The sequence below is a fragment of the Eriocheir sinensis genome, chromosome 18 (genome assembly GCF_024679095.1).
Source record: "Eriocheir sinensis breed Jianghai 21 chromosome 18, ASM2467909v1, whole genome shotgun sequence".
Classification (NCBI taxonomy): domain Eukaryota; kingdom Metazoa; phylum Arthropoda; class Malacostraca; order Decapoda; family Varunidae; genus Eriocheir; species Eriocheir sinensis.
The window spans coordinates 7,207,394-7,219,495 of NC_066526.1; the positions used below are offsets into that span (position 1 = coordinate 7,207,394).

Genomic DNA, 12,102 nt, shown 5'->3' on the forward strand with positions numbered 1-12,102 from the left:
GCCTTAAGGCGGTGTCACAATGGCCGTTTTCGTCCAACCGTTGGGGCTACAGTCAACACCCGTACGCCCAACCGGGAGCGAGTTCGCAGTTATCTGTAAGCTGGTGTCACACAGGGCTTTTTCTTCTCAACGCATTGGCAGCAGGGGCAACCGGCAACTCCAACTATTCATGCTGTGCGTCACACACATCCAAGGTCGGTTGCCCGTATCCGCATCCACAATGTAAACAAAGCACTTGCCCTGTATCAACATGGTGTCGTCTGCTAAAGTAAGGGCTGTTGCGGCTTGTGCTGCCATTGCCCACGTTATGGACTTGTTGCTGCAGTTAAATGGAAGGAAGAAACAGTTGTGGGTGTGGCATGCCTGTGGTTCCTCCATGCCAGTTCTCATGGTCACCACTGCGTGTGCGCGGCCAATCCACCCATCTTGACTCAACCACATAAACACATGGATCGAATAACAACACACACACACACACACACACACACCAGACTCATTAGGAACCATTGCAAATGTTTCTGACAAACAGAAACGACTTCACCATTTCTTGAGTGTGTTAGAACGTATTTGGTGAGTGGCTCACATGAACCAAACCTAGCTCTTGGCAAGAAGAGAGCAGTCGTCTTTAACACTGCTCTCTTCTTGCCATTGGGTATGTTTTGTTTGTATGAACCACTCACCAAATAAGTTCTAACACACTCTAGGAAATGGCAAAGCTATTTTTATTTGTGAGGAACATCTGCCATGGTTCATGATGAGTCTGGTGTGTGCGTGCACGTGTATTTACCTAGTTGTATGTACCTAGTTGTGACACACGGGAAAAGAGCTACGCTCACGCTGTCCCGTCTCCATATCCTCTCTTATCCAACTTTCCCTTAAAATCATGAATGTTTCTTGCACAAACTACCTCCTCCTCCAGTCCATCCCATAGCTCAATGCTTCTATTTGGGAAGCTAAACTTTTTCACATCTCGCCTATATGTGGTCGCCCTCATCTTCTTTCCATGTCCTCTCGTTTCTCTCTCGCTCTACACACACAGGTCCTCTCTGTCCAGATTCTCCACCCCGCTCTCCACCCTGTACACCACTATCAGATCTCCTCTTTCTTTTCTTCTCTCCAGGGTTGTGAGCCCCATGCTATTGAGTCTCCCCTCGTAAGTCCGATCCCTAAGTTCCGGTACCATCTTAGTTGCCGCTTTCTGTACTCTTTCCAGCTTTATGTTCTTCTTTTCGTGAGGAGACCAGACCACTGCTGCATACTCCAACCTTGGCCTTATCATTGTAACTATTATTTTCTTCATCATCTCTTCGTCCAAATACACAAATGCCGTCCTTATGTTCCTCAGCAAATTCATAGTTTGTCCCATTATCCTGTTGATGTGTTTGTCCGGTGACATGTTCTCTGAGATAGTCACTCCCAAATCTTTTTCTTCCACTCCTCTGCATATTATCTCACTTCCCATCTTATAATCATATTCACATCTTCTACCACTCCTACCAAACTCTATTTTTTTACATTTCCCAAGGTTGAATTCCATCTGCCATGTACCACTCCACTCCCATATTTTGTCCAGGTCCCTCTGCAATGCCTCACAGTCCTTCACATCATTGACTCATCTCAATAGCTTTGCATCATCTGCAAACAAACTCACATAGCTGGTCACTCTGTCTACCATATCATTTATATAAACAGCAAACATTATTGATGCCAGCACTGAACCTTGTGGGACCCCACTCCTCACTGGGCACCAGTTGGAAACCTTGTCCTTGATTATTGTCCTCATTTCCCTGTTAGTTAGGAAGTCCTCCAGCCACTTAATAAGTGTGTGTGTGTGTGTGTGTGTGTGTGTGTGTGTGTGTGTGTGTGTGTGTGTCTTTGTTGTTACTCGATCCACGTGTTTATGTGGTCGGAGTCTAGATGGGTGGGTTGGCCTCTCACGCGCAATGGTGACAATGAGAACTGGCACGGAGGAACCACAGACACGCCACACCCACAACAGCTTCTTCCTGCCATTTAACTGCAGCAACAAGTCCATAATTTGGGTAATAGCAACATCCCTTACTTTAGCAGACGCCACTATGTCGATACAGGGCAAGTGCTCTGTTTACGTTGTGGATGTGGATACGGGCAACCGACCTTGGCCGTGTGTGATGCCCAAGCTGCCACCAACGCGGTGGGAAGAAAAAGGCCCAGTGTGACACCAGGTTACGGACAACCGACAACTCGCTCCCGGATGGGCGCATGGGTGTTGCCAGTAGCCACAACGGTTAGAGGTAAACGGCCAGTGTGACACTGCCCCAAGGCAGTGAGGCCGCTGGCCGGGTGAGCGCCGGTGATGACGTCATCAGACTCCCAGCGAATCACAAGCGTGTTTTCAGAGCTCAGCCAATTGTAAGGCTTCATCTGTGGCTTTAAAACGACCTGTTCTCTCTTCCTGTTTTCTTCCTTTTTCCAAGGTACGTATTTTGAGATAACAAGGGATACAGTAAAGAAGGAAAAAAAGTGAGCTCCGGGGGGCAGCATGAGCCACTTATAGTAGCGCCACTATAAACAGTTGCCTGTGCCATGACAGGCTCGGGGCTGACCATCAGGCCCAGATGGATAGTCTACCGGCGCCATAGCCCAAATAAAAAATAAAAATAAAAAATAAAAATAAATAAATAAATCTCCATGGGTCAGAACAGATAAGCGCTTTTTCAGTGTTTTCAATACCTTGAGTTTCACGATCCTCGAGTTAAGCGCTATACCTTCGGAACGAAGCGAGTGCGAAACTCGAGAGGGTACTGTATAGGATTGCTGTTTCTGGCAAATGATCACCTATAATAGCTGCTGAGGGAATATTGTGAAGGAGCTGTTGCTGTTGGTAGCCATTTTTGTTGCACTCAGCTGATCGACTGTTTGGTTTGGATCCCCCCTACCTGCCAGGAGTTGTGTGGCTTATAAGTGAACTGAAACCGCCCCGTGTTTTGGATGGGTGATAGCGCTTTTCAGGTGCGTGATGGCATGAGGATGGCAGCTTTCAGGGTGTGCATGATAGCAGTGAATGTCAATAGCAGAAGGCGTGATAGCAGGGGGAAGGGTGCAGTTATGATTTCTATCTATATACGTATTAACACTTATTCCTTCTGGAAACTAACTCTACGTAGTGTCCATGATGCAAGTTGTCCTGGCCCAATAATGGCCTTGCCCACTGACAATTTCTTGATCAACAAAACTTTCTATATTTTCCCAAGGTTAAATGACTAGTTGAGGAAGTGACAAGTGGAATTCATTGTAGGAAGTGTAGCATTCTGAGAGAAGGAAGAATTACCCCTTATATAATTGCTCTAAGCAACCCTCCCTTAAGCAGGTCATTGAGAAATCAGGTACCTTAGTAAGCTCAGATCTCCATCCAAGGAACCAGTGAATTCAGCCTAGGAATTATGCAAATAGTATGTTTGATTTCATTTCAAGAAGTATTGGCAATATAAGGATTGAAGTCATCTTCATGCCTCAACCTTCAGTCCAGCAGCCATTCTTCTAAGCTGCAATGAAGTGGTCGTTCATTATAAATAGAAGACTTTTTGAATTGTTAAGAAGATGGCAAGCTTCACAGTGTTGAAATCCATGAAGAGTGACAGAGTTACTCTGAGAATTTCAAGTTACACATTCACCTTCTTAGTGCAAACCTCATTGCTATTTGTGGATCTCAACACTATGAGACCCATATCCTCTTTCAGTCCACCACTGAAAACACACTATGAGACCCATGTCCTCTTTCAGTCCACCACTGAAAACACACTATGAGACCCATATCCTCTTTCAGTCCACCACTGAAAACACACTATGAGACCCATATCCTCTTTCAGTCCACCACTGAAAACACACTATGAGACCCATATCCTCTTTCAGTCCACCACTGAAAACACACTATGAGACCCATATCCTCTTTCAGTCCACCACTAAAAATAAAATAAACTACTGCTTAATAAAAGAATGGCACCAGGATTGAAAGTAATTGCTGTTTTTAAACAGTTCCAATGGAACCTATGAGCGTGGTGCAATGTATTTCGCATTGCTTACTTCTCATGAAATTTGTGTCGACAGTGTTATTTCAATCAACATCAATAGCTTATTAAAATTCTTTCCAGAGTTAAGACAGAATTGGGAAGACAGGAAGAAGTTCCTGCTGATTGGCTCTAGTTTACTCCTGTTGAAATTCTCAAAGAAACCCAAGAATATGCACCCAGGATCTTAAAATAAGGTCAGGAAGACTGTAGGCAAACATGACAACTGCATGAGAGTAAAGCTGCAGTGTAGTCTTATCAATCAATTATAGATGTAACTGGGTATCATGGGGAGGATTACAGCCTCATTCAAGATGATGGAAATCAATTAATGAAAATTTCACTAAAATTCTCAAAGAAGCTGAACTTGAAGTACAACAGTGCACCGAGTTCACTTTTTTTTTTTTTTTTTTTTTTTTAAATCCATGTTTCACAGCAACCACAAAATGTCATGGTTTGACTTTCACACCAATATACCACAGTTTTTCTTTGCACAAAACTGATATTTTGGAATGACTCGAGTCATGATACAAATTGTGGTTACAGCAAAACATAGATTTCTGAAATGAGGTGTTGCAAAACTTACTAACCACTGTGCTTCAAGTGCAAATGCTTTCATAATTTTAGTAAAGTTTTCATAAATTTCTCCAGTGTCAAGATTTTCTTTGCTAAGAGCTGCATATCTGCTTTGGATGATTACTGAATTCACAAGTGGGTTTCTTACCAAGATATTCCTTCCTCTCCTCAGGTTTATCTTACCTTGCACTTCCATGGTGACTACCAACATTTACTTCGTTGAGGAAAGTTACATTTGTCATCACATCCCACCTGTTTAACCCCTAAAGGGCAGGTGACAGGTTTTTTCGGTTGCCAGGTTGAAGGGGGGTGATGTTTTTTTTCCGGTTTGCCTCTTTCCGCCATAATTTTGAAGTTTGTGTGGGGATTTATGGGTCAACATGATTCCTAGGCTACCACACAACTCCTCTGTGCCATTCTCAGTGTTTCTGTGACTGTAACAATGGCAGGATGAGAGTTTTTTGGATCTTCATCTGATTCCACGCCTGTGTGTCCACAGCCAGTGACCTCGACTCCTCATAAGCCTCCTCTTGCTCCCAATAGAGCTCTGTGTGAGTGCACTGGGAGAGAGCTGAAAGTGACTTTTTCAAGTCGTGAAAGTGGTGTTAGTGGTGAAGACAGTGACGGCAACAGCACTGAACTCCAGCCCCTTGTCTAATTAGGAAGGCTGAGCTATCTCATTACGGTGATGGTGGAAGTAATACTCAGGCCCCTGAGGATGCATCCTATCACCCTTCAGAGTTATCAAGTTAAGAATATGAGGGTAATGAAAGGGGTTTGTAGCGAGGTCGAGTGCGGGGAGGGGGAGGGCCGCTAGCTACACCATGCCAGCGACAACCTACACAGCACTCCGAACACAGGCCTGCTGCGAGGTAAAAGTTACTGCACTTCACCACAGAAACACCACATGACATAGAGACTTCGGGTTTCTGGCAGTTTGACGAGGAAGGGTGGATAAAGGGAATGCTCATAAATTTTAAGCTATTGGCTCAGGCAGAGCTGTGAAATTGATAATTAATTGTGAGCAATTTTCGGGAAAACGTCAGAACACTGCTGTACAGGGGGAGCCGATTTCACATTACATTCCCACCCTTTAGGGGTTAATAATACATAGTCTATTATTATTTAGTCCAGAGGGAGGGAGATTTCCATATCCATTTTCAGCACTCCATATTGTCAAAGAATGCATTTATTATTTCCCTTTTATTTTGTGATTCTATGGTGTGATTTCCAACTGCAGTTTCACCCAAGGAATTTTTTCCTACTTTTGCATTAAAATCCCCCACAATCAAAGTAAAATGAGCAGGTCCTTTTTTCATGACTTAACATCTTCATAGAGCTTATAAGTTCTCAACAAGGGAAGACAGATAAATATGCTATGAAAATATTTCCACACAGTACACTATTGATTCAATGATTCTGCCCAATATAGGTCAGCACACTGGTACAAAAACAGATCAAGGTACAGTTTTCAAGATAGCAGATGTGTTCAACCTATTACCTTCGAGCAAATAATATATGCAATAAACTGTTAAAGTCTACAACTACCATCTAGGTTAGAATATGATGCAAGAGAGACCATTCATGATTACAAGTTTTCAATGATGAATTCTGTCAATACAATGTGTCCATCATCAAATTTGAAACCAAACAATTGAATTCGTAAGTAATACTGGCTGTTTTGATGTTATGGAAGTGCAACAAATAATCTTTCAATACATTCTCCAAAATTATATTGAGTTAGACAAGAAAGTTCATACGTGACTGCACTTTCTAGCATAATGAAAGCATATTTGTTCAAAATGAAGAAAATGTTATCCTATGAAAAGCAGTCTTCCAAAATGCAACAAATGCAAGCTTGCACTACTGCCTGCACAGTCTCTTGGCATTCTAGTCAAAGTGTGGATGCACACTAATTGTAACTGCAAGCCCTATGCGATGGCCCTAGAGATCCTGCCTCAATGCCCTGCTAACATAGCTCAACACAGTACTAATCTGCAGCCACAGCCACTGGCATAAAACATCACTCAAGTTACGAGCCACCCATTGGAACAAAACCATCACTTAAAAAATGTTGTCTATTACTTCTAGGTAGAATCTTTTACATATATTAATTCTAAAGACTGTGTTGCACTATATAAGGCAAAATGTAACAAGCATAGCCAGTCCTACACTATTTTTTGTTCAAGCTCATAACCTCAGCAGCAGTGCAAAGAGGAGCAACTTACAACTTGAGTCCAGGATAGAGGACGACCGAGACTTGTTTTCTTGTGCCTCGAGTAGGGGTTCAAGGAGGGAGAGTGGTGGCAGTGTGGACTCTGGACAGTATGCAGCTCCAGGTCCTTAAAATAAATAAATAAATAAATAAAAATACATCATTAAAATGACAGTAATTAGGAAATATGAAGTATTCGTGTACAGTAGAATCTTGACAATAATGGCAAGTTAGAATAGATACCAAGCTTCTACAATATTTTGGCGTAAAATGGACATATATTAAGAAGTAGTCATGATGAGTTTAGAATAATATCAATAATAGTGATCAGTGTTTTTGCCTGCAACTGTAAATAACTTTATGAACATTGCAGCTACCCTTCTTATTTTTAATCGCCAAAAACAAAAAATAAAAAGATCAGTGAAAGAAGCTTTGCCAGTGAATACCAGTGAAGTAGAAAATCATAAATGAGTTCAGGATAAGGTGGAATAACATCTTTGTCCAAACTGTACATAACTTTACAAACAGAGCAGCCATCCTTATTGTTGCAGTCAAATTAAAAAAAAAATACCAGTGAAAGTAGATCTGTTAGTGGATTCCAATGAGGAGAAAAAAAAGGGACTAAGCTTAAGAGAGTTAGACGTAAATGTTTTTCACCATCTGTTCATAACCAGACTGACATGGCACTTATTCTTATCACTGCAGTCACAACAATGAAAAGAAAATTACCAGAGGGACATTAATCTGTCAGTAGATTCCAGTGAGGAGAAAAATCAGTCACAACAATGTATAATAAGATGAATCACAGTATTTGTCCACAACTTTTCATAACCTTACTGACATAGCAGCCATCCTTATTTATAGTCGCCAATAATGAAAAGAAAAATATTATGGTTGTGGATCAGTAAATGAGTTCCAGTGAGGAAATAATAGCGTGGGTACGAGAGTCTCACCTCCACAGCCCCCATTAATGTGGTTGAGTCCCTCGGTGGAGTCCTGAGACCCTGTGTCAGCTCCACACAACACATCCTCATCCAAACTACTGCTTCGGTCTATGTACGGCAGAGGCCGGTGTACACGACTGATTACAGCTGAAGCGAAGCAAAAGCATTTGCCAAGTTATATTGCATGTCTTAAGAATGCATACACTATAAAACTAATGTCTTGCTACTGAGTAATTCATACACATTATAATTATCTGTACAGTAATACCTCGATTTTTCTGACTAAATGAGGGAAGACATGCCCCAAATTGGCAGGAATCAATTTCCCCTAGGTAACTTAAAGAACACAAAATCACCCAGTGTAGTTAATTGTATGTGGTAAATGAAATGTAATAAGTGGAAGACAGGAACAAGAATGTACTTTATAAAAACTGTAAAACTGAAAATAGGCATAAAGTGACCATGTATAACAGAAATGAATTAATAAATAAAGGAGGTAAATAGGTGACATGTACATCTGCCAACTGGCAAATACAGACATAAGTGCACTGTGAATATAGACAACTACTAATTTCCTGAGTGTGTCTACAATTTTGTTTACTTTTCCCCAATTCTGGATTTTTTGAGTCTGTCAAATCGAGGTAATGCTGCTTATCATACAAGAACTTCCAAAACATCTACAAAAACTTGTCAACATTATATAGTGTTAATGACATAACTAATGCTGTCAACTCTAAGGAAAATGGAATACAGAAAGATTAGCTACACAGTGTATGGTACCAATTAGTATAATACTGTGAACAGAGGAGAAACACAGCTGTCACATGTATGGATCATGTACAAAAATTCACTTTGTGGTAAATATGATTCTCACTTGTATGAACAGTGTAGTGCAGAAACTGGCTGAAGAAATGCTGTGAACTGACAACAGGTATAAATTCAAGTTTGTGTGAAACTTTAACGAGAATCAGACAGCAACACTTCTGTGCACTTAGAGAAAGTGAGAGTGAAGGCAATCAAAACAACCTTTTGGTAACAGGAATTTTATTATAAACTTTGAGGTGCATAAGGCACAACAGGATGGCATCAAAGTATGGCTCTGGCTTGAGTGAACAGGTGTAGGATTTTTTAGGAAGAAAAAGAAATGCAGCTTTGTTGTGTAATTGATGGAAATAACTACTTTTGAGACATGCAATAAAATATAATACGTGTAATTTTAAAGCCCTGAACAAAGTATGTTAATGACTAAAATGAAGTTCATATTGAATTTCACACAGGAATTCAAGGAGAAAAGATTCAGGAAATATTTAAGGTCAACAATTACTTAAGTTCTGAAAAGTATTGAAACCATATTGCAGAAGAATGTGTCCGCATCCTCCAGTAGGCCTGAACCTGCACTGATATATACTCGAGGCAAAAGTAAACCTTCACTAATAGCATCATTGTTGTCTAATCTTTCTATATTTTACAGTGGTGTTCGTAATGTGCTAAATAAATATTACTAACCAAACAAGACAGGCTATTGAACTTTTACACCATTCTATGAACAAGTGGACACAGGCAGCTCTGAAACTGGCCTTGAAATACATTCAGCAGAAATGCATTACAAGTACAGTACTTGGCTATATCTGTAAATGTCTTCAAGCACCAATGAGCAGACACGGTTAAAGTGTCTTCAACCACACTCTTCCTGGCCTGCATGTTACTACGAATAAGGTTGTCACTACTTTGCTGTCATGTTGGTCATCTCACTTTTTTTGATGCACTACATATGTCAAAAAGTAAGCCAGGCACTTAATTTAGTATTCCTAAATGACAAAAAATAATACCTTGCCTGTATTTATGTTTGTTTATTTGCCTTATGGATTTTGCCAGCCACTGGCCGTTAGAGTTCTGAGTCAAGTGCTCCAGTTTACACCCAGCCAACATACCCTCAGTGTTAATGTAGCCTGAATGGTGTGTGGATATGTCTTGGTTTTGAGCACTTCCTCACCTTAATAACAAGTTTCTCTGGCTTGGGGAAATGTGCCACAGTTATTATGAATAAAATTTATGTTTTTGATGCCTCAAATTATGGCAGAGACAATAACCCTACATAAAGTTGGGCACCTAATAAAGGGAATCATTGAGTATGGGTAAGTGACCATTCTGTGAGGAACTGAGTAAGGTACTTCATAGATGAAAATGGTATAAACAGACTCAACTCTAAAACTCCATGTGCCCTTAGTGCTCATCAGAGGTGGGAGCGGTACTGAAAAATCAGTAGTGCAGTTGCGGTAGTGCAGTACTTTTTCCGGAGTAGTGCGGTTGCATTAGTGTGGTCCTATTTTTTTCTTTCCCAGTGCGGTACGCGGTGTGCGGCACTGCGGTAGCGGTAGTCAAAATAAAAAAACTTCAGTGCCCATCCTGGCTACCCAAACAAAGGAAACATGTTTAAAATAGTACGATGAAAAATCGTCCGGCACGACAGACAGGTCTGGGGTTGAAATGGCCAGCACCGCGCAGGTTAAAGAAGACTTGCATTGTAGTAGTTTAGTCAGTCTATTTAGTATTTAATTTTGAACAATAACTGAAAAGTCAGAATGATTGAATCACTGATTCTGATGACTTATACTGATTGACTGATTGAGTCCGATTTACTGTAAAATAAATAAATAAAATCTGTGAGCATGCCACGCTGCAAATGTTGTCTCGATAGTTTTCAAAGTACCGCAAAAAACTACCGTAGGATTTTTTAGTGTGGTCTGAGGTAGTGCTGTATTTTCAGAAATTTTGCAGTAGTGCGGTACTTTTTTGTGATGCAGTACTACCACACTACCACACTAAGTACCGCACTTGCCCACCTCTGATACTCATCTCAGTTACATTGGGCCTTGAGCCTGTGGTAGGTGAAAACCCATTACCTTGAGACAGAGGGACAGTACAACATCTGGGTTACCACCCTTTACCTTCCCTAGGTTTCCCAGGTACCCATTCATCAACCAGCATGAAAGGGAAGATGAACAACTGGGTAGACTGTGGGCTGACTGCCCAGGTTGGGTTTCGATCCCAGGCCCGCAGAGTTGTAGCTAGGCGTGCCAACCACTAGACTACAGAGGCGCGTCCATGCAAATGTAGCCAAAGCCACAGAAATGACAGTTCTCAAGACAAGTTTAGCCTTCATCTCTCTCTCTCTCTCTCTCTCTCTCTCTCTCTCTCCAATAATCATCGACTGTTGATCTATTTTGCTGATAGTCTCCCCTGACTAACTCTCTCTCAGCCCTTCCCTTACATATGTTTTATTATTACTGGAATGTATGAAAGGGGATCAAGGAAATATAAAAATTTGATATACCCCCAAACAGTCCCCTCTATGAGCAGAGATGATTATGAAAAAAGTGACTAAAGTAAAAATAAAAAGAGGGAAGGGAAACAAAAAAAAATGCCTATTGAGTTAGCAGGTAGGTGTTTACTTTTGCTTTAAACTTATCAATGTTAACAAGAAAAACAATGTCATCTAGAAGTGCATTCCATTTTTAAATCAAATTGAGATAAATGAATGGAAAAATTGGTTAGATGTGCAAAAGATTGGTTGAAAAGCACGCTTGATGAATTGTTAACTATGGCATGTACAACCAATAGTGTGATATTGAAATGGTAGCATAATGTGGAGAGTGCTGACTATTATTAACAATCTTAAAAAAACAAGGTCAAAGCACCAACCATTTGACAATGCCAAAGTTGCATGTTGAGGTTAGGTATCAGAAACTTATTAAGCTATAAGAACAATCTAAAAGTTTGTGAAGAGATGGAGCTGCCGACATTCAAACTGGACCACAGTACTCATCAAGGGTAAAATGAGGGGACAAAATATTTTATAATACATATTATCAACATTAAAATTTGACCTGCATTTCCTTACAAAACCAGCTTTCTGGGATATTAGAGAAGCAGTTTTCATAATGTGATTTTCAATGGTTAATTCTGAATCTAATGTTAGCCAAGATAATTTTAAAGTTACAAGAGTGGATTACTTGGCTGTCTTTTAAGATGTCAGGACACAGTGGACTGGCAGGCCTTGCATGAATTAAAATGATACTACTGTTACTTGGCAGGATTTAAGGGGGGCGACTAAGGGGGGTTCTCCTGCGCATATGGTACGTCCAATAGCTTTTAAATCATAGTATGTTGTTTGTTACTGTAAAGGTATGTTGTTCTGTGAATTTCATCAAATTCGGGTGAAGTTAAGGAGAGACTCGAACAAAGCGTATTTTTCATTTTTTTGTTTCACAGGCTTTATTTTATAGTTAATCAGTTTGAAAAAAATACCATTGAAACTTTG

At 40.6% G+C, this 12,102-nt stretch overlaps 1 protein-coding gene across 3 annotated transcripts in view; it reads right to left on the bottom strand.

The window, feature by feature from the left end:
• Nucleotides 1-12,102, bottom strand: part of LOC127000264 (FERM domain-containing protein 3-like) — a 78,930-nt gene that overhangs the window by 11,638 nt on the left and 55,190 nt on the right. For 2 of the 3 annotated variants that reach the window (XM_050863714.1, XM_050863713.1), the window contains exons 9-10: nucleotides 7,791-7,928; nucleotides 6,851-6,964 (exon numbers count right to left, since the gene is read on the bottom strand). In XM_050863714.1, the coding sequence (XP_050719671.1) occupies nucleotides 6,851-6,964; nucleotides 7,791-7,928 (252 nt within the window). Of the gene's footprint in view, nucleotides 1-6,850; nucleotides 6,965-7,790; nucleotides 7,929-12,102 lie in introns of those variants that run through there. The other variant, XM_050863717.1, reaches the window with a different exon arrangement.